Here is a 27,864-nt window from a genome sequence, read left to right on the forward strand (position 1 = left end):
TACTAGTGTGTGTGTGGTCCAAGTCCAATGTAGCTCAGTTGGTAGAGCATGGCACTTGCAACGCTAGGGTCGTGAGTTTGATTCCCATGGGGGACCAGTATAAATGAAAATATATGCAGTCACTACTGTAAATTGTTCTGGATTAAAATGTAAATCTGTTTTTAAAGATTTAAAACATCTGTTTGAAAGGGTCTCTTTTCCAAGTTTAAAAGGCTAAACATTCACACGCAACACCATGGCCAGAAAAGGTTGAATACCATGGACATGCTGTCAATCTAGCATGACTTCTGCCATGTTCAAAACAACTGTAAACTCAGAACTGGGAAATATTAGACTTCAGTGAGGTCAAGACAACTGGGAACTCGGAAGATAACACACTCCGACTAGGAAAATACGCTTTGAACGGTCATCTAATTCAGAATTCCAAGTCGGGACCTCTGGCCTCTTTCTAGAGCTCTGACCTGAAGATCATTGACGTCATAATTCAACACTGTTTTTTCCAGAGTTCCCAGTTGTCTTGAAAGCACAATAAATCTAGAGAATGCCAGAATTTGATGACAAAGTTTGATGACAGAATTTGCCCACAAGAAGGACTGCCGAGCCACTTTCCTGTTCAAGTGAGAACAGCACAACAACTGTGAGTCCAAAAATGTATTGTATGCTGCTGCATAAATTATGTAATATGCCAGGAAAATATGTATACTGTAGCTAAGAAAGTAATCCTAAGTATATGTTGTGTCATAAGCTGTTCGTAGCCCATGTGCCTCACCCTAATAATTTGGTCCCTTTCCCCCTCAGAACTTAGCCTACTTTTCTGACTTGGTGGTCCACATGTGGTTTGTAGCCTGTTTTAGAGAAAAGTAATCATTTAATATTGTAAGAGCTTTCTTTGTCTGCTAATATTCCCCCTTCATTTATCCTACGGTTCTGACTTGGTGTTACAGGGAGAATACTTTAAAAACGGCCCATGTTCTGAATTGTATCGCTATACATTTCAAAAGTGCTGAACAAATAGTTGTATTGACTACATTAATCTTAGCTCGTTCAGTAATAGGCCATGTAATTCCAGTCTATATTGCGAGTGTTGTTTTGTTTGCACAATGCCCTGTGTGTCAGTATATTGTATATAAAAGTGGATCCTCATGATTGTATTATCCTTCCTTTTTAGACCACTTAAGGCTAATATTGTAGGCTAACCAAGTCTCTCTCTCTCTCTCTCTCTCTCTCTCTCTCTCTCTCTCTCTCTCTCTCTCTTTGGTGACTTAAAGAAGAGTAAAGTTAAGGTGTCAAAAACCTCTTGCTGAATTTATCTGAACTAACATCTATCTGAATTTCTGTTGATGTCCATTTTGAAAGTGCTGAACGAATAGACCTACCTTGTTGCAACACGTTTGCTTGCACTTGCTTATACTTAGAGCTAAGTGTTAATGATATATGAATAAACATTATGAATTTACTGAACATCAATGTAATAATGTTTGTGAATGGTTCAAAAGTCAAAACTAATTTTTCAGTTTGTTATTAGTGAAGGAGGATGTGGTTCTTATCAACTTTTCACAAATCCACAAGGAGTCAGTAGTAACCACATCTGTTTAAGCTAGTCATCAATATCAGCTGTGAAAAAAGGCAGTAAATGAGGACTTAATGAACTGTTTAGCTGCCAGACAAGGCTCTACTGATAGCCAGGTGTAGCGATGGTAAGGATTCACTCCATGGTGCTGAAAGGATAGCTCTGCTGTTGGGACAGCTTTATGTAGGCCCTAATAGTTTGTGGGCACTGTTTGTCACTGTTATAGTGCAATCAATGTATTGTTTAGTGTTGTGGGAGGGTTTCCCCACCATGATTTACATGCTAATATTGCATCTGATTATGAATAAATAATCTGACACTTTTTGTACTATTACGTGGGGGACTTTTATTTTTTAATTTCCGAAATTCTGTGAACCGGAAGTACTTTTTTAGTGTTGCTGACGATACTTGTAGACTCGGCGTTTCTTCCACCAGAAAGGAAACAGACTATTTCTGCAAGGCAATGTTTTGAGCAAACACGTAGTATACGGCATAGTTCCCGTATATCGAGTTAAGGGAACATCTTTTGATAGTGGGTGAGGGGCAATCTTGGGTTTGGTACACGGGCATGGCAACAGTCGAGAATGATCCGAAGGCGAGCGAAGGCGGTGCCGCAGCATTCTCGAAGGTCCACAGTCCTATCTGGAGCGAATATCAACTTCGAAAGTATCCTTTCCAGACCAGACCGATACCCAGACTCTCACACACGGATCCTAGAGCGGAGATGCTCATAAACAACGAGGTAAAGTGACAAGTCATGATCATTCATATGCACTGTCAGTTTCCTGTTCGAGTCTGACATCTAACTCGAACTGGAACCTAAGTTAGTGTTCAGTGAGACAAAACGGTTAGCTCGTCAAAACCTCCAATTTGTATCCTGTATGTTGTGGTAAGGTACTCAAATGTCCTCCCAACTGAATCAGCTGGGCAAGCTAGTCCAACTAACTAACTAACGTTAACTAGCTAAGCATATTTTAGCGATCCTCGCCAAATGAGCCATGTTATACAAGTCCCTATTATGGGTTAACCTTATTGGCGCAGGGTGTCAGCCTTTCACGCTGGAGACCTGAGTTTGCTTCCCACGCCCTCCGTTAGCTACACTGGTGTCCGAAGTGGGATGGTACCGTGAGGTCATTGGAATGCATGGGTGGACGTGTGAAGGGGCTTAAAAGAAAGTCGAAGCATGGAAAATGTCCTTCCCGTTTGGAGGGGGCAGTGGAGCCAGCCTCACTATATGAGCCACGTTACAATTAATAGGGTTAATCCTATTGGCGCTATACCTTTCACGTCGGAGACCCGGGTTTGCTTCCTGTTCCCTCCCTTTGCTACAATATGTTGACAGTCACAGCGCTTTTCCCCACTCTATTAACCCAGGTTTGTGCTGCATGGATTAAATATCATGCAAGAGAGACCCCACCTGGTCTGGGCAATAGTGGACAAGTCCAGTGTTCTTCAAACTTGGCCCTGGGGTCCTACACAGAATGTGCAGTTCCTGTACTGATTTATTAAGGCAGGGCTTGATGATCAGTTGATTAGGTGAAACGTGGATGGGTATGAATCAGGGTTTCCATTATGAAAATGTGGCGCTGGACAACGTGATTGGTAAGATTTTAATTGACCGGCCATTTGAGAAATTTACCAGACGCATATTCGTTGGGTGCATAACCCATTAGGGCGTCTACCCATGGTGATCAGAATGACATAAATCACATTTAGATTATGGTAATGCATCTTAACAGAACATGCAACTCATGCAATGAAGCAGCAAATAACACATAATTTTCAAACATTTGTCAAAATGCAATTAGTGTGAAAACACCATTCTAAACAGCACACCTGATAGCGGTTCCATATGAGACAGAGATGAAACTTAGAAAGAGGGGGGAATCTAAAGATGCAACAACTGGATAGGTTGCTAATATGACTAGGATTGTTCCCATGGCTTCTGGACAACAAAATAAAGTTTATATAGAAACCAAAAGAACAGGAGAGAAATTGCATATTATATAATTACTCCTGTCTGTACAGAAGTAATTAAACCATTCAAAAATACTTTGCCAGAAATCATCACAGCCACAAAGAATTTGAGAATAATTAGCTTTTTTTTCTATGGATTGTTTAAAATCGCAAGCTCATAGACCAACACAGAGTTACACATGGGATAAACAAAAGTACAGTCAATAATAGAATAGAAAAATCTATGTACAGTGTGTGCAAATGTAGTAAGATTAGGGAGGTAAGGCAATAAATAGGCCACAGTGGTGAAATAATTACAATTTAGCACTGGAGTGATAGATGTGCAGAAGATGAATGTGCAAGTAGAGATACTGGGGTGCAAAGGAGCAAAAAAATAAATAATAATATGGGGATGAGGTAGTTGGGTGTGCTATTTACAGATGGGCTGTGTACAGGTGCAATGATCTGCTCTGACAGCTGATACTTAAAGTTAGTGAGGGAGATATGAGATCCAGCTTCAGAGATTAAAAAATAAAAATGCAATTTGTTCCAGTCATTGGCAGCAGAGAACTGGAAGGAAAGGTGGCCAAAGGAGGAGTTGGCTTTGAGGATGACCAGTGAAATATACCTGCTGGAGCGCGTGCTATGGATGTTTGCTGCTATGGTGACCAGTGAGCTGAGATGATAATGAGGGGCTTTACCTAGCAAACACTTTTATAAATGACCTGGAGTCAGTGGGTTTGGCGACGAATATGAAGCGAGGGCCAGCCAACGAGAGCATACAGGTCGCAGTGGTGGGTAGTATATGGGAATTTGGTGACAAAACGGAAATCACTGTGATGGACTACATCCAATTTGCTGAGGGGTAGGGGTCCAGATTTTGCAGCTCTTTCAGAACATCAGCTGTGTTGCTGTGGGGGGTGCAGAGCTGTTGACCAGGGTAGGGGTAGCCAGGTGGAAAGCATGTCCAGCCGTAGAAAAATTTGATTATCGTAGATTTCAGTGGTGACTGTTTCCTAGCCTCAGTGCAGTGGGCAGCTGGGAGGAGGTGCTCTTATTCTCCATGGACTTTAGTGTACCATAACATTTTGGAGTTTGTGCTACAGGATGCAAATTTATGTTAGGAAAGCATAGGTTAGCTTTTTCAAACTGCCTGTCTATATTGGTTCCTACCTTCCCTGAAAAGTTGCGTGGGCTATTCGATGCTAATGCAGTACGCCACAGGATGTTTTTGTGCTGGTCAAGGGCAGTCAAGTCTGGAGTGAATCAAGGGCTATATCTGTTCTTAGTAAAAAACAATTGAACGGGGCATGATTATTTAATATGGTGAGGAAAACACTTTTAAAGAATAACCAGACATCCTCTACTGATGGAATGAGGTCAATATCCTTCCAGGATACCCGGGCCAGGTCGATTAGAAAGGCCTGCTCGCTGAAGTGTTTTCGGGAGCGTTTGACAGTGATGAGGGGTGGTCGTTTGACCGCAGACCCATTATGGATGCAGGCAACGAGGCAGTGATCGCTGAAATCCTGGTTGAAGACAGCAGAGGTGTATTTAGAGGGCAGGTTGGTCAGGATGATATCTATGAGGGTGCCGTGTTTACGTATTTAGGGTTGTACCTGGTAGGTTCCTTGATAATTTGTATGGGATGGAGGGCATCTAGCTTAGATTGTAGGATGGCCGGGGTGTTAAGCATATCCCAGTTTAGGTCCCCTAACAGTACAGTGGGGCAAAAAAGTATTTAGCCACCAATTGTGCAAGTTCTCCCACTTAAAAAGATGAGAGGCCTGTAATTTTCATCATAGGTACACTTCAACTATGACAGACAATATTTTTACTTGTCCGAATGGATAACTTAAATCTGATCTACTTGTCTGACAATTAAAAAATAATTATTGCCCCGTGCAGGAGGACAAGCATTTAATGTCGACCCCTGAACTGTGTACTGTACCAGCCCAACCTCACATTCAATTGCAGCCTGACTGTACTGAACTCTACTCCACTTTATTCTACTGTGAAGCACTGACACAACACATAATATTTTACCACAAGCACTGCAGCAGAAGCGAACTTCTTCCTCTACTTTTTCCTCCATCTGATAAGTCGAGTTCCTCCAAGAAGCTGTGAAGCGCTGGGGAAGCTGTGAAGCGCTGGGGAAGCTGTGAAGCGCTGGGGAAGCTGTGAAGCCAGCTGTAGCCTATTGCATGATTGTTTGAGTAAGTTGATCAAAAATGTGAAACAATGTTGTGTATGTTAACTATTGCCTCATAAATTATATTAGTCTGTTATTAAATGTGTATACTGCTTTTCATTAAATCATGTATGGCTACAAATTGTGTGTATATAAATTTTTTTCATGTGGGCAGAATATATGTATGGCTACACAATTTGTATGTACATTCGTTCATATGATTAAATAAAGGCTGAAGGCTAAAAACAACCTATCTAGTTTCTACAATGTATTTTCGTTTTAAATAATATTTTCATTTGATCTATTTTTTACACTATCCATTAACACCAACCATAAAACCTTTCTTTATCAACAAAAAAGCTTAGCAGAATACAAAAAATTATGGGGCAAATACAAGTATGCCTAAAACATTTATTTTCAATTAACCAAAAAATAAGAGTAGGCTACATGACAATGCAGTGCCATGAAAACAAAAAGAAGTTCAGGAACACATTTTCCAAGAATGTGCTTAATGTTCTGGTTTAATAAGGATTTTTGAGTCATTGAAAGGGTTGAAGTGTTCAAGTAGGTTATGTGCTCGTTTTTCTCAGATGGATTTTGGATTATTCACAACTGCAACTTGAGATTGTATGTAGGGTCAAAGCCAATTTATGCTTGATCTGAAAATGTGGTCAGAAGCGCTGTATGGATGATTTGATGCATCCGGGGGCATGCTGTACGCCCCACAAATCTTGTAACAATGCGGAGGGCTTCATATTGCGCTGCATTGAGATGATTGATTGACTGTAGGTGAGGCCTGTATAAACACAAACTCACTTCCTTGACAACAGCTCTGCGCTGCTCTGATAAGCGCAAGACGTATGAATGCTCTGACTTCTGCAGAGGCTGTATCCCCGTAAATGCTGCACAGCCAATGCAGAAGTCGGATTGACCATGCAGTGCCTTTTAAGACTCCAGCCGTTCAGTTGTGGTGTACCCCTGAACCAGTGACTTCAGATCCTTCTGTTGCTTGCGGTAGCGGGGTCTTTGCTGTGGTGGAGAAACGCCAGCAAGTTGCTGCTCCATTCTCATTTCACTTCTTTGCTGCTGTCATTGCAATGCCTTGATGAACTTCCAAATGGTGGGGGTGGGTAGCACCTAGATTTGCCAAAAATGTTCCATGCCAGTCCTCCACTCCGTTGTTGGTCTTCGCCAAGTCTTGCAAGACAGCATCTTAGCAGTTCCATCGTTCTGAAAAAAAATAAAGATAAAGCAGATTAGCAACCATGTTATTGGCCTTGGGCATGCTGTCATCAATAATAAGAATGTCAGATGTGTTAAACAAGATATACGGTACCTATGGGAAACATTGGCTTTCTTCCATTGCCTCCATCCTTCTCCCAACCCATGTTGCCTGAATGTGCAGTACCAGTCAAAAGTTTGGACACACCTACTCATTGACAACAGAGTTTCTTTATTTTGACTATTTTCTGCATTGTAGAATAATGTGTTATTTCAAAACTATGAAATAACACATGGAATCGTGAGGATAATTTCAGAGTTACCAGCCTCAGAAATTGCAGCCCAAGTAAATGCTTCAGAGTTCAAGTAACAGACACATCTCAACATCAACTGTTCATAGGAAACTGCGTGAAATCAGGCCTTCATGGTCGAATTGCTGCAAAGAACCACTTCTAAAGGACATCAATAATAAGAAGTGATTTGTGTGGGCCAAGAAACACGAGCTGGTCTGATGAGTCCAAATTTGAGATTTTTGGTTCCAACCGCCGTGTCTTGTGAGACGCAGAGTAGGTGAACGGATGATCTCCAAATGTGTGGTTCCCACCGTGATGCATGGAAAAGGGGGTGTGGAGGTGCTTTGCTGCTGACACTGTTGGTGATGTATTTAAATTAAGGCACACTTAACCAGCATGGCTACCATAGTATTCTGCAGCAATACACCATCCCATCTGGTTTGTGCTTAGTGGGACTATCATTTGTTTTTCAACAGGACAATGACCCAACACACATCCAGGCTGTGTAAGGGCTATTTGACCTAGGAGAGTGATGGACTGCTGCATCAGATGACCTGGCCTCCACAATCACCCGACCTCAACCCAATTGAGATGGTTTGGGATGAGTTAGACTGCAGAGTGAAGGAAAAGCAGCCAACAAGTGCTCAGCTTGTGTGTGAACTCCTTAAAGGTCATTCCAGGTGTAGCTGGTTGAGAGGATGCCAAGATTGTGCAAAGCTGTCAAGGCAAAGGGTGGCTGTTTTTGAAGAATATAAAATATATATTGATTTGTTCATCACTTTTGGTTACTACATGATTCCATATGTGTTATTTCATAGTTTTGATGTCTACAAATACATTTTAAAAACCATCAATGAGTCGGTGTTTCCAAACTTTTGACTGGTACTGTATGTCAGGAGCTCCTCCAAATGATGTTCCTGGCACTGAAAGAACCGTGTATCCAGCGTAACTTGGAGATAACCCCATCATTGAGCGTTATACAAACCTCGGCATTTCGAAAGCATAATATTCGGTGCACTTCCAGAAGGACTTATTTGTGGTCTGTCGTTTCGATCTATAGGTGTAGCCTTCATGCCTTCGGGGCTCCCGAGTGGCGCAGCGGTCTAAGGCACTGCAGTCCCTGGTTCGAATTCAGGCTGCATCGAATCTGTCTGTGATTGGGAGTCCCATAAGGCGGTGTACAATTGGCCCAGCGTCGTCCGGGTTTGGCTGGGATAGGCCGTCAATGTATATTTTTTTATTACAAATATTTACATTTAATAAAAATGTTAAATTCCCCTGGTTATGAAAGTGGTGATGTTCCGGTTGCTTGTTCTGACCTCTAAGAATAATGAATGCAGAGGGTAGCAGTGCAGGGTCTTTTTAAGCAGAATATTATTATTATTATTATTGGCATATGAACGACTTGCAATTAGATTGCTGGACAATCAAAGCCATCCATCCAACCCATTTATACAGATCTGCCAAAGAGGACTGTCACGCCCTGGTCTAAGTATTTTGTGTTTTTCTTCATGTATTGGGTCAGGCCAGGGTGTGGCATGGGGTTTTTGTATTGTGGTGTGTTTTGTCTTGGGTTTGGTGTGTATGTATTGGGATTGTAGCTAGTGGTGTTATCTAGCAAGGTCTATGGCTGTCTGGAGTGGTTCTCAATCAGAGGCAGGTGTTTATCGTTGTCTCTGATTGGGAACCATATTTAGGCAGCCATATTCTTTGAGTTTGTCGTGGGTGATTGTCCTTAGTGTTCCTTGTTCCTATCGTTGTTAGTTTTCACAAGTATAGGCTGTTTCGGTTTTCGTTTAGTTCATTACGTTCTTTGTTTTTGTAGTGTTTGTGTTAATTCGTGTTTACGTTGTTCATTAAACATGGATCGCAATCTACACGCTGCATTTTGGTCCGACTCTCCTTCACACCTAGAAAACCGTAACAAGGACAGTTTCAAAGGTAATGTATTGGGCCTATTTATTATTCAATGGCTGCATACATTTGCGTTCATTCTCTAAAGTCTAGCCTACTGTACTGTTTGTCTGCCTGTCTTGGTGAGAATCTCAAGTTTAAAAAAACCTAAAATAGGCTCCTTCAGGTTGTGCCTATTATTATTCACCCGAGTGTCCTCGCCAGCCAGGGTACAAGATTCCAATGTTGAAGTCTTGTGACTCTCTGGCATACTCTTTTTCTTGAAAATTGGAACAATGGTAGAGATGGACAAATACTGATTTTAAAACAAAATGGACTACGTTCTCATTCATATTTTCAGGACATGAGGTGAGTATCAAAATAGTTTTAAAAGATGTCCTTGCCTTAAATTTGCACCTCGGGTAGGTCTTCAGTATAGCCAATAGCAGGGATGGGGAACTCCGGTACTCGGGCCTTAGTGGTGTCAGATTTTTTCCCCGCCATCCGTAATCAACACAGCTGATTTAAACTAATTGCATTCTAAACTGAAGATCATGATTAGTTGATTATTGGTGTCAGATGTGTTCGCTGGGGCAAAAGTGTGACACCAGTCAGGCCCCAGAGGACTGGAGGTGCCCATCCATGGCCTATAGAGTCAACTCAATATGGTATTCCTTGGTCGTTATACAGCTATTTTTTTTATTAAAATCATGCTGACATGAGCAGTGTGAGGCCAGTTGCCTCTGATCCAAATATAGCTTTTTGAGAGGGAAGTGGGAAAGTACGAAAAGGATGGTGGTCCCACTTATGACCTGTGGTGAACTCGGATGGGGGAGGAGGAGGAATTGAGTCTTGACCAGAAATGGAGCAATGATGGCTGGGAGGTGAATGAGTTGTTTTAGGTTGGATCTGATAGCTTGTAAAGCACAATGTTCAAACTTCAAATGCCATGATGTCATATCACAACAATATTGGAAAAAGCAACTGTTTTCGTCAGCTGTATGATTCAGATTTGGGCTATTGTGTCAGGGCACAGATCTGGGGAAGGGTACCACATTTTCTTTGCAGCATTGAAGGTCCCCAAGAACACGGTGGCCTCCTTCCATTTAAGAATGATGAAGTTTAGAACCACCAAGACACTTCATAGAGCTGGCACAACTGAGCAATCGGGGAGAAGGGCCTTGGTCAGGGAGGTGACCAAGAATCCGATGGTCACTCTGAGAGAGCTCCAGATTTCCTCTGTGGAGATGGAAGAACCTTCCAGAAGGACAACCATCTCTATAGCACTCCACCAATCATCCACCAATTTATGGTAGAGTGGCCAGACGGAAGCCACTCCTCAGTAAAAGGCACATGACAGCCTGCTTGGAGTTTGGCAAAAGGCACCTAAAGGACTCTGACCATGAGAAACAAGATGATCTGTTCTGATGAAAGCAAGATTGTGTGGCAGGGACTGGGAGACTAGTCAGGATCGAGGCAAAGATGAACGGAGCAAAGTACAGAGATCCTTGATGAAAACCTGCTCTAGAGCGCTCAGGACCTCAGACTGGGGCGAAGGTTCACCTTCCAACAGGACAACGACCCTAAGCACACAGCCAAGACAACGCAGGACTGGCTTTGAGACAAGTCTCAATGTCTTCGAGTGGCCCAGCCAGAGCCTGGACTTAAACCCGATCAAACATCTCTGGAGACACCTGAAAATAGCTGTGCAGCGATGCTCCCCATCCAACATGACAGAGTTTGAGAGGATGGGAGAAATTCCCCAAATACAGGTGTGCCAAGCTTGTAGCGTCATACCCAAGAAGACTTGAGCCTGTAATCGCTGCCAAAGGTGCTTCAACAAAGTACTGAGTAAAGGGTCTGAATACTTTATATAAATGTCATGTCAGTTATTTTATTTATTTATACATTTGCAAACAATTTTAAACCTGTTTTTGATTTAGCATTATGGGGTATTGTGTGTAGATAAAAAAAAATTTTTTTTAAACAACAACCTGTAACTTAACAAAATTTGTAAAAAGTTGAGGTCTGAATACTTTCCAAATGCACTGTAGGTCTATTACTATTAGTAATGCATGTATCTGTTCACAAATTATGCAAAAAGGTTTAATGCATTTTATTGAATTAAAGGCAATTTTCGCTTGCTTCAGTCCTATATTATAAGTAATGGGTAGATCAGAGTACATGCAGTCTTTGCATGTATGCTGTTTTTGTTAATCTGATGAAAAGCTTAATTCCATCCATTTCTGTTATTCTAATCTTATCTAACATGTCCTACTTTTTTTGTTTCCAGGAACCATTGGTTTTAACAGACACCAATCTAGTGTATCCGGCTCTGAAGTGGGACGTCGAGTACCTGCAGGAGAACATTGGGAGCGGGGACTTCTCTGTGTACATAGCGGAAAACCACAAATTCCTCTACTATGACGAGAAGAAAATGGCCAACTTTGAGAACTTTTTACCCAAGTCTAGACGGATAGACATGAAATTCTCTGATTTTGTGGAGAAAATGGAGAAAACGCAGGAAGAGGGAGGAGATGAGAGGTAATGTTTTTGTCTAAATGGGTAGGTATATGTCCTGCTGCATTTGAGCCAGGGCCTTAGGGACAGTTGATTAGAAAGATTCTACATTTTCTCAATGCTGAATAAAAAATTACACGCTATCCAGTCTAGGTGTTTACATTGCTGGTGTGCTGGTAAGTGCTCAGCAGTGGAAAGTAAAGTGTGTATCCAGTGAAATCTAATGCAGGAACTGAAATGGATAGCTCTGTTGAATGACTTAAGCGTTTTACATCGGCACCTTGGGAACACTTTGTACCACTCTCATCTGACTGAGTTACTTGGCCTGGGACACACGTACTCACTCATACCACTTACTGCACTGAGCCCCTTCCTTAGAACTAATGATTGCTGCTTGTGTCCACATATCTGTAGATTTATTCAGTCAAATTAAGTTTGCTGTCAAATTTAAGTTTGCACAAAACCACCACAACAGTACAAAGATTCCTTGTAACATTTGTTGCATGGCAATACTGTTTTTTGATTCTGATTTAAATCATTCTTTGTGGTTTGGAAAGGAATGCTTTCTCCTGAGCCGAGAGGAAGGTTTATATTGGCCAAACAAGCTTTCATTTCCTGATGCACATAATCTTCCTGAGTACACTTGACTCCTGATGCAAACTCCTATGGAAGTGCTTTTCAGTTCAACTGTCCCTATTCAATTACATTCCTCTTAATTTCTCTGGATATCAGTGTGCACCACTGAGTTTACAGCAGCACAACTTTTTACATTTTTAAATTAAGGCATATTGTTTTTGGGGGAACAATTTTCCATCCTTAAATTAGGAATAAGCAAAGGCTTTGATTTCTGGTCCAACAGATGGAAAAGGGGTCTTAGAAAACATCTACAAGAAAGTCTTAAATGTATTAGAAATACAAAAAATACTATTGTTGAAGTTGAGACACTTGCCTACTAATATAAACTTCTATATTTAATTTGCAAAAATGATTTGCCTTCTGTAAGTTAAGGGCTAGGCGTCCCGCTGCCGACAATTTCCGGTGAAATTGGAGGGCGCGCAATTGAAATATATAATCATAAAAATTATGGATATTAAACATTTAGTTACATACAAGTGTCTTCTATCGGTTAAAAGCTTAGTCTTGTTCATCTAACTGCATTGTCCAATTTACAATAGGCTTTACAGCGAAAGCATGCCATGCGATTGTTTGAGGACAGCGCCCCACATGAAAATATTTTTCAACCAGCACAGGCTTCATAAAATCACATAGCGATTTTAAACATTCATTTACTTTTTGAAAATCTCTCTGATTTGCAATCCAAAGGGTCCCAGCTAGAACATGCATGGTCGGTTTGTTAGATAAAATCCTTTATATCCCAAAAAGTCAGTTTAGTTTGCACCATCGATTTGAGTAATCCACTCGTTCAACGTGCAGAGAAAGGAATCCAAAAAGATACCACTAAACTTTGTTAAAACAAGTCTGTTTCTATTCAATCTTCAGGTACCCTAAAATGTAATTGAACTATAATATTTCATACGGAAAGAAGTATGTTCAATAGAAAAGCAAAATTAGCAGGTGTGCATCCTTTTCGGTTCCAACTCTGACTCCCAGTACTATAACTCAAAATTCTTCCTCGTTTGGGAAGAAACAAGCCTGAAACCTTGAACAAAGACTTTTGACATCTAGTAGAAGCCATAGGAATTGCAATCTGGGAGCTGGATTTGCATATGACCTTGTATGTTCCATTGGAAGAGCATGGGCTCTCAAACCAACCAACATTCCCCCCTCTGGATTTTCTCCTACCATATCAATTGTTATAGTCTCCGACATTGTTTTAACATTATACAAACTTCAAAGTGTTTTCTATCCAATGGTACCAATTATATGTATATGCTGGCTTCTGGGCCTGAGTAACAGGCAGTTTACTTTGGGCACGTCAGACAGGAAGTGGAGAAAAATAGACCCTAGCCTGAAGTTTTAATTAAAAAAAATATTGTGTCTAGTCATTCTCTTACAAAAACCCCACGTCTTTAAGATATTTTCACATTTCTCTCCCTGTTTCTCTCGCTGTTACAGTGCCTTCAGAAAGCATTAACACCTCTTGACTTTGTAAAAAATTGTGTTACAGCGTGAATTAAAATGGATTCAATCAATATTTTGTCACTGGCCTACATGCACTAGCCCATAATGTCAAAGTGTAATTATGTTTTAATTTTTTTTAAACAAATTAATTAAATGTAAAGTTTGCTTGTCTTATTCAACCCCTTTCGTTATGGCAAGCCTAAATAACTTCAGGAATTAAAATTTGCTTAACAAGTTGCATGGACTTTGTGCGCAATAATAGTGTTTAACCCTCCCGTTGTCCTCGGGGTCAGAGTGACCCAGGCCCTGTGTTTGGAGGGCTCCCCCTCTGTGCTGGGGGTCAGCATGGCCCAGCCAGCCACTAGCGAGGCATATGTTATTGTGTGTACTGTGTGTGTGTAGAGAGTCTGTGAGTGGCGAGGTTGTGTGCGGCTCCCCCTCTGTGCTCGGGGTCAGAGTGACCCAGCCAGCCACTAGGGAGGTGTATGCTATTGTGTGTACTGTGTGAAGTGGGGGCTCCCCCTCTGTGCTCGGGGGGTCAGAGTGACCAAGCCAGGGCAACACACATCCAGACATGCCCCGCTGTGTGTGCAAGAGGACAGCCCAGTAGTGCACGGGTGAACTGCACACGGCTACACATGCACAGGGGCACAACAGGGGCGAACACGCGCCTTGTTGATTCACATCGTCTCTCGTAAGCTGGCCGTAGAGAGGATACTAATATTGTCAGCGGCATGACTGCCTACGTAGGGCTGCTGATCCTAGCGGGTGTCTACAGGTCCTGAGGCGAGGCCGAGGCCAGCCTGTGGGACGCGGAGAGTGGCAGGACCGTGTTCTGAGCCACCATGCCGATCAAGTCCTTTCACAAGTACTCGATGCTGCTGCGATTCGATGATCGCCAGTCGAGACCCTCGAGACTCGCCACGGACAAACTCGCAGCCATACGAGAGGTCTGAGACCATTGGGAGGCGCGGCTGCCGGCCCTCTACACCCCAGGGCCTGACGTGACAGTGGACGAGGAACTGGTGTGTGTGTGTACATATGTATATATGTGTATAGAGGTAGTAAATGTGTGTGTAACATAAACGCTGTTGGCCCCAATGAGCCAGTAATGAGGCTAATCTCTTCTCCCCTTGCCAAAGGCTGCTGTCCTTTCCGTCAGTTAATTCCCAGCAAGCCGGCGAAATACGGCATCAAGTCGTGGGTGGCCTGCGACGCCAAGTCCAGCTACACTTGGAAGATGCAAGTGTAAATCGGCAAGGCGGCCAGCGGAGGCCCCGGGAAGAACCAAGGGATGCGCGTCGCCCTCGATCTGACAACGGGACTGAGCGGTCGCACGACAATTTCTTCACCTCCTATGAACTGGGACAGCGGCTCTTCGAGAGGAACCTCACCATGGTGGGCAGGTGAGAAAGAACAAGGCCGAGCTCCCGCCGACCCTGCTCGAGTCAAAGGGCAAACAGGTCCTGTCATCCAGGTTTGCCTTCACACCCACCGCCACTCTAGTGTCCTACCTGGCAAAGAAAAATAAGAACGTGCTACTTCTGACCACGCTGCACACAGAGGCCCAAGTCAGCGATCGCCGCGACAGGAAGCTGGCCGTCATCCTAGACTACAACTGCAACAAGGGTGGCGTGGACAACCTAGACAAGGTGGTCGGCACGTACAGCTGCAGACGGATGACTGCCCGCTGGCCCCTGGTCGTCTTCCACAACATCCTCGACGTGTCCTCCTACAACGCCTTTGTCATATGGCAACAGATCAAGCCTGACTGGATGCCTCGGAAGCGGAACAAGAGGAGGATGTTTCTGGAGCAGCTGGGAAAGGTGTAGGCAAGACCCTAAGTAAATGGGTAAACTGGGATATGACTAAAGAGTTAATCTTAATCTACCTTTCCATGGTAGCAAGATCTTATCTATTTTTGCTAACTTTCTATAACAATGTACTGTAGTGAGATCATTTATTTTGGGGGATATGTATACCCAGTATATCCACATCACTGTCAGACCATTTTATTGGTAAACTACACAGTAATGTGAAAGTTGTATTTTTTTTTGTGATCCAATATGTAATCTAGTACATTTTATCATAATTTGGTTGTAATCCAGAGAGGTTAGAAAAATTATCTAGATCCTCTGAGGGATTCAAGTTGTGGATTTAAAAGAAACCATGAATCATCAGCATGCAATGACACCGTTGTTTTTAAAATAATGATTTCTAACCCCTTGATATTGTTGGATCTGATTTTAACAGCTAACATTTCGATGGCCATAATAAATTGATATGCCCATAGTGGACAACCTTGTTTTACCGCTCTTGACAGTTTCAAAGTTTCTGAGAAGTAGCCATTATTTACTATTTTACACCTAGGGTTACAATACATGATTTTAACCCATTTTATGAGATTCTGCTAAATTTAAATGTTCCAGGCATTTATATATAAACTCCAGTAATACTTTATCAAAAGCCTTTTCAAAGTCAGCTATGAATAGCTGACAATGGTGTTCTATTGTTTCCAGTACTTATATTATCTCCTATGTATCGTCCATGTAAAACACCTGTCTGATTTATAATGATTAATGTCCGACAATACCATTTTAATTACATGTGCTATACATTTTGCTAGAATTTTTGCATCACAACACTGAAGTGTAAGGGGCCTCCTTATGTCTTACTCATTGGTAGGAAGAAGTTTGCTCCAAATCAAGCGATTTAATGCTTTTGAAGGTTGGTTCAACGATAAATAAAAAATTGGTTTCGATAATTATTTTAGACATTAAATGCACTATGCATTATGTGGGTTGAATGCTATAACAACACAGAATAAAGCAATTAAATGTCCCATGATGGTAGTGACTTCTTATTACTGCTTATTAACCATCATTTAGTAACATTACTTTACTTTCATAAAATATTTTAGTTGTGTTTATTATATTTGTTTTGCACAGTTTGGTCTTGATCTGATTTTCTCTCTAGATAAACTGCGCCTTTTGAGCTCACAGAAAGAAAAAAAGCAGAACGAAATGAAATTCAAATAATTGAACCGACGTTGGTCAATTAGTTGCATGAAGGACAGTCTTATCAGTCTTATCCTATCTTTGTATCTATCCACATTCTGCTCCACAACTAACTCCAGGGGCACTGTACTGCAGCTCTCTGTGGCTGTGCTCTTATGAAAATATGTGCAAAACAGAAGATCCATTTCCGTCTCCGCAGATGGACTTATTCTATTGAATTCTACTCATCCTCCCAGGGTGTACCTGCAGCAGACCCTGAACGACACTGTGGGCAGGAAGATCGTGGTGGACTTCTTGGGTTTCAACTGGAGCTGGATCAACAAGCAGCAGAGCAAAAGGAACTGGGGCCAGCTCACCTCCAACCTGCTCCTCATAGGCATGGAGGGTAAGGAAGGGACGCAGGTTGACGTTTATTGGGATAAATCTTAAACTAAAATGACAATTTTCGTCTTCATTTAAGGTTAGGTTTGGGTATAAGGTTAGCATTGTGATTAGGGTTATGTTTCAAATCAGATTTTATAACTTTTTGACTGTGCCAGCTAGTGACCACCCTGTAGAGCTTCCTCCAGTACATGAGTCATCCCACTAAATGCTAACCTGTGGAGGGGACTGAGGAAGTGCTTCTAGGATACGGGACCAATGGGCTATTAGGGACCCTGGCAAGCTGCGGCCTATAGATACAGGGGATAGCTGGATCACCAAACAGCAGAGCAAGAAGAATTGGGGCCACCTCACTTCTAGCCTGCTGCTCATAGGCGTGGAGGGTAAGAGCCCTATAGCAGAGACCTAACGGGCATACAGGCATTGCGGGTATAGACCTGTATGTGTAGAGGGTGAGGGAATGGAGGGTAAGGAAGGGACTCTGGAGCTTCGAGGCATGGGGATGATGACTAGCAGGTGATTTCCCTAGTCATGTCAGACAAGGAAATTATATAAATAATATCTACCATGTGGGTGCCACGTATTGCTGATGGAAAGAGTGAACTACTGTCTCAATATGCAGTAAAAGGCCTTGTGGAAAGGACGTTATGAAAGAAATCCACTCACCTTAAATCAGCTGAAATTAGCTTAAGAGCATTGCACTTGCATAGACGGATCGATAATCTTGTGATCTGCTCAATGTTTGTAGGCAATGTAACGCCAGCCCATTATGACGAGCAGCAGAACTTCTTTGCACAAATCAAAGGTTACAAAAGGTGTATCCTCTTCCCTCCGGACCAGTTTGAGTGTCTCTACCCCTTCCCTGTTCACCACCCCTGTGACAGGCAGAGCCAGGTAACCCCTACTTTTTGATAAAATGTGTTTGACAATTTAAAAACATAAATCAACCGCACGTGGACACAATGCATAAAAAAATGATTGAGGATAACGAAGTAACTTATTTCCATTGTAGTCCCAATTGAAACCGGTAAGAAGGTTTGGAATGTGCCACACACAACACTTATTTGATATGCATGGATTTTCTGTTTCTCAACTGTTTGTTTTGATTTTAATTAATCCAACTAACAGCAATTTTGATTATGCCATTTTTAGGTTGACTTTGAGAACCCTGACTATGAGAGGTTTCCCAACTTCAAGAATGCTGTGGGCTATGAGACTGTGGTCGGCCCCGGAGATGTTCTTTACATCCCCATGTACTGGTAAGAGCTGTTTAATAACCACCTAGAGTCGATGTCCACCCCCCCCCAGAAATCAAATAGCATAATAAAAAAATCCACATCAAAATCCGTCTAAGCTAGAGATGGGTTGAGTCTCAATCTACCACATCTGCCAATGTCGGCCTTCCACATCTGCAGTGGCAGGTGGCCGAGCTACAGCGGTGTTTGTCAGACCAGGAGACATCCCAAGAAAAACTCAATAGCGATTTGGCCTAAAAAATAATATTATGGAAAGGAGAGACTCTCACAAACACTTCTGTTTGTAGCATCCTAACAGTTTGGGGTACACATTGTGACCCCTCTATGGACATCCACAAGCCTCACCAGACTCGTCTGTAGGTAGCCCAGTACCAGTTTAAAAAATGAATGGAAGTATTAACGGAGTGGACAAAACATTAAGGACACCTGCTCTTTCCAATACATAGACTGACTAGGTGAATCCAGGTGAAAGCTATGATCTGTTATCAATGTCACTTGTTTAATCCACTTCAATCAATGTAGATGAAGGGGAGGAGACAGGTTAAAGAAGGATGTTCAAGCCTTGGGACAATTGAGACATGGATTGTGTATGTGTGCCATTCAGAGGGTGAAGGGGCAAGACAAAATATGTAAGTGCCTTTGAACTGGGTATGGAAGTAGGTGCAGCGGTTTGTGTCAAGAACTGTAGTGCTGCTATATTTTGCATTCTCAACAGTTTGGCGTGTGTATCAAGAATGGTCCACCACCCACAGGACATCCATCCAATTTGACACTACTGTGGGAAGCATTGGAGTCAACATTGGCCAGCATCCCTGTGGAACGCTTTCAACACCCTGTAGAGTCCATGCCTGACCGAATTGAAGCTATTCTGAGGGCAAAAGGGGTGGTAGCAACTCAATATTAGGAATGTGTCCTTAATGTTTTCTACACTCCGTGTATATGGAGGTAGTTTTAGAGCCCAAAAAATGTTTCAATATGGGGGATAATAGTTGCACAGCTATTTTCAGGTCTCTCCAGAGATGTTCAAGTCCAGGCTCTGGCTGGGCCACTCAAGCACATTGAGAAACTTGTCCCGAAGCCACTCCTGCATTGTCTTGGCTGTGTGCTTTGGGTCTTTGTCCTGTTGAAGGTGAACCTTCGCCGCACTCTGGAGCAGGTTTTCATCAAAGATCTCTCTGTACTTTTCTCTGTTCATCTTTCCTTCGATCCTGACTAGTCTCCCAGTCCCTGCCGCTAAAAAACATCCCCACAGCATGATGCTGCCACCATGCTTCACCGTAGGGTTGGTGCCAGGTTTCTTCTAGACGTGACGCTTGGCATTCAGGCCAAATAGTTCAATCTTTGTTTCATCAGACCAGAGAATCTTGTTTCTCATGGTCTGAAAGTCCTTCAGATACCTTTTGGCAAACTCCAAGCGGGATGTCATGTGCCTTTTTACTGAGGAGTTGATCCATCTGGCCACTCTACCGTAAAGGCCTGATTGGTGGAGTGCTGCAGAGCTGGTTGTCCTTCTGGAAGGTTCTCCCATCTCCACAGAGGAACTCCGGAGCTTTGTCAGATTGGTTAGTTTAGCCGGGCAGCCATCTCTAGGAAGAGTCTCGGTGGGTCGAAACTTCTTCCATTTAAGAATGACGGAGGCCACTGTCAGGGATGCAAACTAATCACCTTTCTGCGAAATTTGCCGTTTTGTGTCCAAGATAAGTGACTTATGTGATTTGTGTAGATCCGATGAGTTTGGGAGGGAGGGGGGGCTTGGGATCAGACTACTGGCTATAAGCGAATGAGTGATGTGCATTTGGAGCAATACTGGCTGTATCCAAGGCTTAGCCAATCGTTCACATAACGCCCCTCCCCTGAACGATAACGAAGAGGTAGGTGAGAAGCATGACCATGGAGACAGGGGTGAGAAGGTGATGAGTTCTTCATGAGCTGTAACTGAAAAACAACTGGCATTTGGAAAGTTTGAGGTGAGGGAGAAAGTGTGGTGGAACAAGTATTGTTAGCGTTAAGTAACGGTATCTTGCTAGCTGGATCAAATTCTCCGTTAGCTAGCTATAACTTAACTGATCAAGTTGGGCGGCAGGGTAGCCTAGTTGTTAGTGTTGGGCTAGTAACCGAAAGGTTGCAAGTTCAAATCCCCGAGCTGACAAAGTACAAATCTGTCGTTCTGCCCCTGAACAAGGCAGTTAACCCACTGTTCCTAGGCCGTCATTGAAAATAAGAATTTGTTCTTAACTGACTTGCCTAGTTAAATAAAGGTACAATTTAAAATTAAAATTGAGTTTATGGTGTGAAAATTAGCTGTCTAATAAAGTCAGACAGCTAACTTTTGCTAGTTAACGTTACAACATCAGATGAGAACATTTGTAACCTAACCAATTCACTATAGTATTAACTGGTGTAACGTTACGACTCTTTGCCATTCCTCAAGTTATAGTGCGTTAGTTGCTTACTGGACGCTGGCAATCTGTGAAATGTTGACGAGTTAACTAGCTACTATCTGTGAACTAATGTTTTCCATCTACAATATGTGGTTAATTTCAGAATGAGAGAATTAGGTGAAAATGAGGCGTTGCTTGTTAAAACAAGTGGATTCAGGGATCAAGTGTAGCTGCCACTATAGAGGTGGTTACAAACACTCACTTTTTCAATACAGTGGTTAAAAAGGGGTATGCCAGGTGTACTGTGCCCAAAAGAGATCAATTATGCCAACAAAGGGTCTCATGCTCTGCTGCTGGCACATTGTAGAACAGAGAACTGGAAGGGAAGGCGACCAAAGTAAGTGTTGGCTTTGGGGATGACCAGTGAAATATACCTGCTGTATTGTGCTATAGATGACCTGGAGCCAGTGGGTTAGGCGACGGCTATGTAGCGAGGGCCAGCCAACGAGAGCATACAGGTCGCAGTGGTAGGTAGTATATGGGGCTTTGGTGACAAAACGGACGGCACTGTGATAGACTATATCAAGTTTGCTGAGTAGCGTGTTGGTGGCTATTTTGTAAATGACATCGCCGAAGTCCAGGATCGGTAGGATAGTCAGTTTTACAAGGGTATGTTTGGCAGCATGAGTGAAGGAGGGTTTATTGCGAAATAGGAAGGCGATTCTATATTTACTTTTGGATTGGAGATGCTTAATGTGAGTCTGGAAGGAGAGTTTACAGTTTAACCAGACAACTAGGTATTTGTAGTTGTCCACATATTCTAAGTCAGAACCGTCCAGAGTAGTGATGCCAGTCGGGCATGTGCGGGCAGCGATTTGTTGAAGTGCATACATTTGGTTTTACTAGCATTTAAAAGCAGTTGGTGGCCACGGAAGGATTGTTGTATGACATTGAAGCTCGAATGGAGGTTAGTTAACACAGTGTCCAAAGAAGGGCCAGAGGCATACAGAATGGTGTCGTCTGTGTAGAGGTGGATCAGAGAATCACCAGCAGCAAGAGCGAAATCATTGACATGTACAGAGAAAAGAGTCGGCCTGAGAATTGAGCCCTGTGGCACCCCCATAGAGACTACCAGAGGTTCGGACAACAGGCCCTGTGATTTGACACACTGAACTCTATCTGAGAAGTAGTTGGTGAACCAGGCGAGGCAGTCATTTGAGAAAACAAGGCTATTGAGTCTGCCGATAAGAATGCTGTGATTGACTGAGTCGAAAGCCTTGGCCAGGTCAATGAAGATGGCTGCACAGTACTGTCTTTTATCGATGGCGGTTATGATATCATTTAGGACCTTGAGTGTGACTGAGGTGCATCCATGACCAGCTTGGAAACCAGATTGCATTATGGAGAAGGTACTGTGGAATTCAAAATGGTTGGTGATCTGTTCTGATATTGCTTTTGTTGTGTTGAACTTGACAGTACCACTTGTGAATGAGTGGGGGATTATTACATGTTTTACTTGGTGAATGTTATTTTGTAGCCTTGTGCACTTGATCAATGAATACTATTGTGGCCACTATAATAGAGCAAAAATATGTTTGTTTCATTCTATTTCTACTTTAAGAAGTTTTTTCCCAAGTGCAATAATTAGATGTGTGTGGTCACAAGCATTCTATTGTAAAGGCTGTCATGGCTAACTGCAATATTAGTGTATTGTTTTTTTCTCAAGACTTGAGTGTCATTTGCAGTAAAGTCTAGGCAAGTAATAACATCGGATTGCTTTCCTTAATTTTTTTTCTGGTGAATTAGGTTCACATTAACCACTTCATTTTATACACACAGACTGAGCATGTAGACTGACTGAGCATCATATTATTTGTTGTTTAATTAGATAAAGCCTGCCTTTCCCCTTAGCAGGGACTTTTTTTCCTTGTTTCGGTGCAACAACAAAAAAATGTCACCTTTTTTTGGCCCTTACCAGTTTGCATCCCTGCACTGTGTTCTTGAGGACCTTCAATGCTGCAGAAATGTTTTGGTACCCTTCCCCAGATCTGTTCATCTACACAATCCTGTTTTGTAGTTCTACAGACAATTCCTTTGACCTCATGGTTTGGTTTTTGCTCTGACATGCACTGTCAACTTTGGGACCTTATATAGACAGGTATGTAACTTTTCCAAATCATGTCCAATCAATTGAATTTACCACAGGTGGACTCCAATCAAGTTGTATAAACATTTTGAGGATCAATGGAAACAAGATGCACCTGAGCTCAATTTCGAGTCTCATGGCAAAGGGTCTGAATACTTATGTAAATAAGGTATTTGTATTTTATACATTTGCAAAAAATGTCTAAACGAATTTTCTCTTTGTCATTATGGGGTATTGTGTGTAGACTGATCAGAATTTTTTGAATAAGGATGTAACGTAACACGATGTGGAAAAGTGGAAGGGATCTGAATACTTTCCAAATGCTTTGTAGGACAGACACTTTAAAACAAACTTCCCTTTAATGTATTTTTTTACTTTTTCCATTAATTAATCTCTTACTCAAAGTGTTTCTATGGGCTAGTTCTGTGGGCTAGTAGCAGTATGGCCAAATTCAATGTTTCTCAAATCTATAATAATATTTATTTTTAACACCTAAAGGGGTACTAAAATTCCACATCAAATAGGTAAATGATCCTTGGTATGACCATCTTAATTATATATGTTAGCTATATATATATATATATATATATATATATATGTTAGTAGAACGAACCCCCACCCCCAATCACAATGTGAGGGTATGTACAGTGTATCTGTAACTAAGCCCTGTATTTGTAAGAGATGTTATGTAGCGTGTATGATGCTGTTTTCTCACTAAGGATGCTGTCGTTGAAATACCAACATTGTGGCATTGTGGAACCTGACTTGATAGTTTGACCTGTGGGTGACATTGTAAATTATCTGCTAATCCTGCTCTCTTTTCTTTTCACGGCTAACTCAGGTGGCACCACATTGAGTCCCTGCTGAGTGGTGGCGTGACCATCACTGTCAACTTCTGGTACAAGGTACAGTACATGACCAAAAGTATGTGTACATCTCCTCGTCGAACATCTCATTCCAAAATCAAAGTTGGTCCCCCCTTTTGCTGCTACAACGGCCTCCACTCTTCTGGGAAGGCAGGCTTTCCACTAGATGTTGGATCATTGCTGCGGGGACTTGCTTCCATTCAGCCATAAGAGCATTAGTGAGGTCGGGCACTGATGTTGGGTGATTAGGCCTGGCTCGCAGTCGTCGTTCACATTCATCCCAAAGGTGTTCGATGGGGTTGAGGACAGTTCTCTATGCAGGCCAGTCAAGTTCTTCCACACTAGTCTCGACAAACCATTTCTGTATGGACCTTGTTTTGTGCACGGGGTCAGTGTCATGCTGAAAGAGAAAAGGGTCTTCCCCAAACTGTTGCCACACAGTTGGAAGCACAGAATCATCTAGAATGTCATTGTATGCTGGAGCATTAAGATTTCCCTTCACTGGAACTAAGCGCAAACCATGACAAACAGCCCCAGACCATTATTCCTCCTCCACCAAACTTTACAGTTGGCACTACACATTGTGGCAGGTAGCGTTCTCCTGGCATCCACCAAACCCAGATGTATCTGTCAGACTGCCAGATGGTGAAGCGTAATTCATCACTCCAGTTCTTGTGCTGACTTTGCATCCAGAGGCAGTTTGGAACTCGGTAGTCAGTGTTCCACCCGAGGACAGACCATTTTTATGCGCTACGTGCTTCAGCACTTGGCGGTCCCATTCTGTGAGCTTGTGTAGCCTACCACTTTGCAGCTGAGCCGTAGTTATTCCAAGACGTATCCACTTCACAATAACAGCACTTACATTTGATGGGGGCAGCTCTAGCAGCACAGACATTTGATGAACTGACTTGTTGGAAAGGTGGCATCCTAGGACGGTGAACAGGTTGAAAGTCACTGAGCTCTTCAGTAAGTCCATTCGACTGCCAATGTTTGTCTATGGAGATTGATTGCATGGCTGTGTGCTCGATTTTATACACATGACAGCAGCTGGTGTGGCTGTCCACATACTTTTGGATATATTGTGTATGAACTCACTGAAATATGTCACCATGTCTCATATCACTGACAGTATCACCTTTACTACATTCATGTCAACAAATGTTGTGGCACCCCGAAGGAGGCAGCGTTAGTCAAAATATTGGTGAAATTAATAATTTTGCATTGAGGGATATTTTTTTTCACTCAGCAGGATGCACTGTCTTCACTAGTAATTTTAAATAAACTTGAATCACCACGACACATCCTTACTCATAGAAATGGAATTTGAGCTCATGTTCTGTCCTTACTATATGATCTATCTTTCCCCCAGGGTGCGCCAACGCCCAAGAGGATAGAAAACCCACTGAGAGCCCATCAGAAGGTGGCAATCATGAGAAACATAGAGAAGATGCTGGGGGAGGCACTGGGAGACCCACACGAGGTACTGGAACTGGACAGACGGGTGGAATATTATGATAGTATTTATGGGAGATCTAGCCTGGTATCTGTATGTGCTGCTGAAGCCAACACCTCTGACTGTTGTTGTTATATCTGGCATGACCGCGATAGTTGAGTAAACCTAAGCACAAACATATCTGGACCAGGCTACAGAAGATCCCATCTACCCAATGATTTCAGAGCTAGAACATGACTACCTCCGAGTCATTCTGAGTCACAGCATTTCTAGAACATCAAATGAGATTTCACAGCTCTGAGGTCCAAGACTCTCACTGGTTCCAGAACTAGAACATGACTACCTCCGAGTCATTCTGAGTCACAGCATTTCTAGAACATCAAATGGGATTTCACAGCTCTGAGGTCCAAGACTCTCACTGGTTCCAGAACTAGAACATGACATATCAAATGAATGACATTCCGTCAGGCTGCTCTGTATGTAGTTAGTCCTGTAGGAATAGTGCAGAAGGGGGTGGGGTGGGGGGTGGGGGGGGGGGGGATACAGTACAAAGTGAATGGAGGAGAGGGGGATTTGGTACAGTACAGCGTGAATGGAGGAGGGGGATGTGGTACAGTACAAAGTGAATGGAGGATTGGGGAGATGTGGTACAGTACAAAGTGAATGGGGGGGTGCAGTTCAAAGAGGACAGGACACTCAATGAAACAATGCTATAGCTACAGTATCTTACCTAATAGTAGGCCCTTATATTTCCAACAACTTACTTTGTTTTAATGTAAATGTTTTCATTAATCTGTGTTGTCTGTACTGTAGGTTGGTCCTTTACTGAATATGATGATCCAGGGCCGATATGACCAGGGATTCAGCTAGAGGTACTGCCGCAGAACTGTTGCCAAACTGCTGCTTGTGTGTGCGTTCAGTACACACGCCTGATTTGTGTGTATGTAGGCGAGCATGTGTATATGTGTGTGCGCATTCGGGCTGTCAAGCTAGCAGTGCATGGCAACACTGAGTCACCTTGAGAGACTTGGCCAATCACACTTTCTGCTCTGCTTTGATTGTCTGGGAACCATAGTCATCGCAACCTCCGCCACCAGTGGGAAGACAATAGTGGATGGACAGACTAGCCATGGACACCCACATGCAGTATGCCGTCAGAGACTGATACTCTGTTGATGAACTGTGTAAACTACATAATGTAGAGTGGTGGTATTTGTGTGTGAGTCAAGTGATGGGCAGCCGTGTAGGTATCAAAGAATAACCCCCAAATACCATCAAGGTGGAAGTTGCCCCTAATTAATCGCTGATGCAGGGTCAGATAATATACATTTTATCATCACACCCAATAGAATTGGGGTTGGGATAATCTAATCCTAGATCTGTAGTTGGAGGCTATTTCTACCTTGAGCACTTGAACCACTAAAGGGTGTGTGTTGGGCGGTTGTTACATCTGAGTCATAACCAACCAGAAACTCCCATCCTCTATTCAACCCCTCCTGTCATTACCGTTCGTAACCATAGCAACATGACTGTAGCTTGATTTATTAAATACAAATAGCTCCCCTCAGATATAACATACACTCACCGGACAGTTTATTAGGCACAATCTGAATTCTTCGGGGCATTCTACAAGGTGTTGGAAAAGTTCCACAGGGATGTTGGTCCCTGCTGACCCGATGGCGTCAAGCAGTTGCTGCAGATTGGACGGTCGGTACATTGATGCTGTGAAACAACAGCCCGTTCCATCTCATCCTATAGATGCTCTATAGGGTTGAGGTCTGGGGACTGTGCAGGTACCTCAAATAAACTGAACTCACTGTGATGTTTGTCCACTCCTCAATTGTCCAGTGTTGGTGATTGCTTGCCCACTGGAGCCGCTTCTTCTTGTTTTTAGCTGATAGGAGTGGAACCTGGTGTGGTCCTTTGCTGCAATAGCCCATCCGTGACAATGGTCGACGAGTTGTGCGTTCCCGCCTGTTAGCTTGCACGAATCTTGCCATTTCCTTCGACCTTTCATCAACGAGCTGTTTTCACTCACAGGACTGCTGCTGACTTGATGTTTTTTGTTTGTTGCACCATTCTTGGTCAATTCTATACACTGTCCTGGAGGGCGGCCTTTCTGAGATACTGGATCCGGCGCCCCTGGTACCAACAATCATACCATGCTCAAAGTCGCTGAGGTCACTTTTGCCTATTCTAACATTCAATCAAAGTAACTGAATGCCTCGATGTCTGCCTGCTTTATATAGCAAGCCATGGCCACGTGACTCACTGTCTTAATGAACGATTCATATTTGTGAACAGGGTGGTGTACCTAATAAACTGGCCAATGAGTATCAACTGAATACATTTATAGTACCTAAAGTAGGCCTATTTATTTTGTGACAAACTTCTAAATTAATTTGCTGCACGTTCACCCTGAAAGAGATGAGTCATATTTTGGTTATTCTGTTGATTTAATTGTTGACCGTCAGTCAGTAAGCTGACTTGTTTCTGTATGGTATTACGGTTTTTAGGAGCGATCAGCAAAAAACAAGTTATATTGTGTTTTATAAACACTGAAAGAGCGCTTGATTGTGTGATTGCCTGTACTTGATTTATTTAATTTAAATGATTTCTGAACATTTCTATGTTATAA

General features: G+C 42.6%; 1 protein-coding gene across 1 annotated transcript; it reads left to right on the forward strand.

The window, feature by feature from the left end:
- The first annotated feature begins 1,955 nt into the window (after positions 1-1,955).
- On the forward strand, positions 1,956-27,850 carry LOC112256023 (hypoxia-inducible factor 1-alpha inhibitor). The gene is made up of 8 exons (XM_024428959.2): positions 1,956-2,312; positions 11,418-11,668; positions 16,980-17,128; positions 17,873-18,018; positions 18,277-18,383; positions 23,749-23,812; positions 25,143-25,253; positions 26,040-27,850. The coding sequence occupies exons 1-8, from the start codon at positions 2,139-2,141 to the stop codon at positions 26,094-26,096; spliced, it is 1,059 nt and encodes a 352-aa protein (XP_024284727.1). The 5' UTR covers positions 1,956-2,138; the 3' UTR covers positions 26,097-27,850.
- Positions 27,851-27,864: the final 14 nt, after the last annotated feature.

This window comes from Oncorhynchus tshawytscha, linkage group LG01 (assembly GCF_018296145.1).
Source record: "Oncorhynchus tshawytscha isolate Ot180627B linkage group LG01, Otsh_v2.0, whole genome shotgun sequence".
NCBI lineage: Eukaryota > Metazoa > Chordata > Actinopteri > Salmoniformes > Salmonidae > Oncorhynchus > Oncorhynchus tshawytscha.

Coding starts and splice junctions, on each gene's coding strand:
- LOC112256023 (XM_024428959.2), top strand. CDS start 2,139: ATGGCAACAGTCGAGAATGATCCGAAGGCGAGCGAAGGCGGTGCCGCA. Junction 17,129..17,872: donor GCTCCTCATAGGCATGGAGG/GTAAGGAAGGGA, acceptor CAATGTTTGTAG/GCAATGTAACGCCAGCCCAT. Junction 25,254..26,039: donor CACTGGGAGACCCACACGAG/GTACTGGAACTG, acceptor TCTGTACTGTAG/GTTGGTCCTTTACTGAATAT.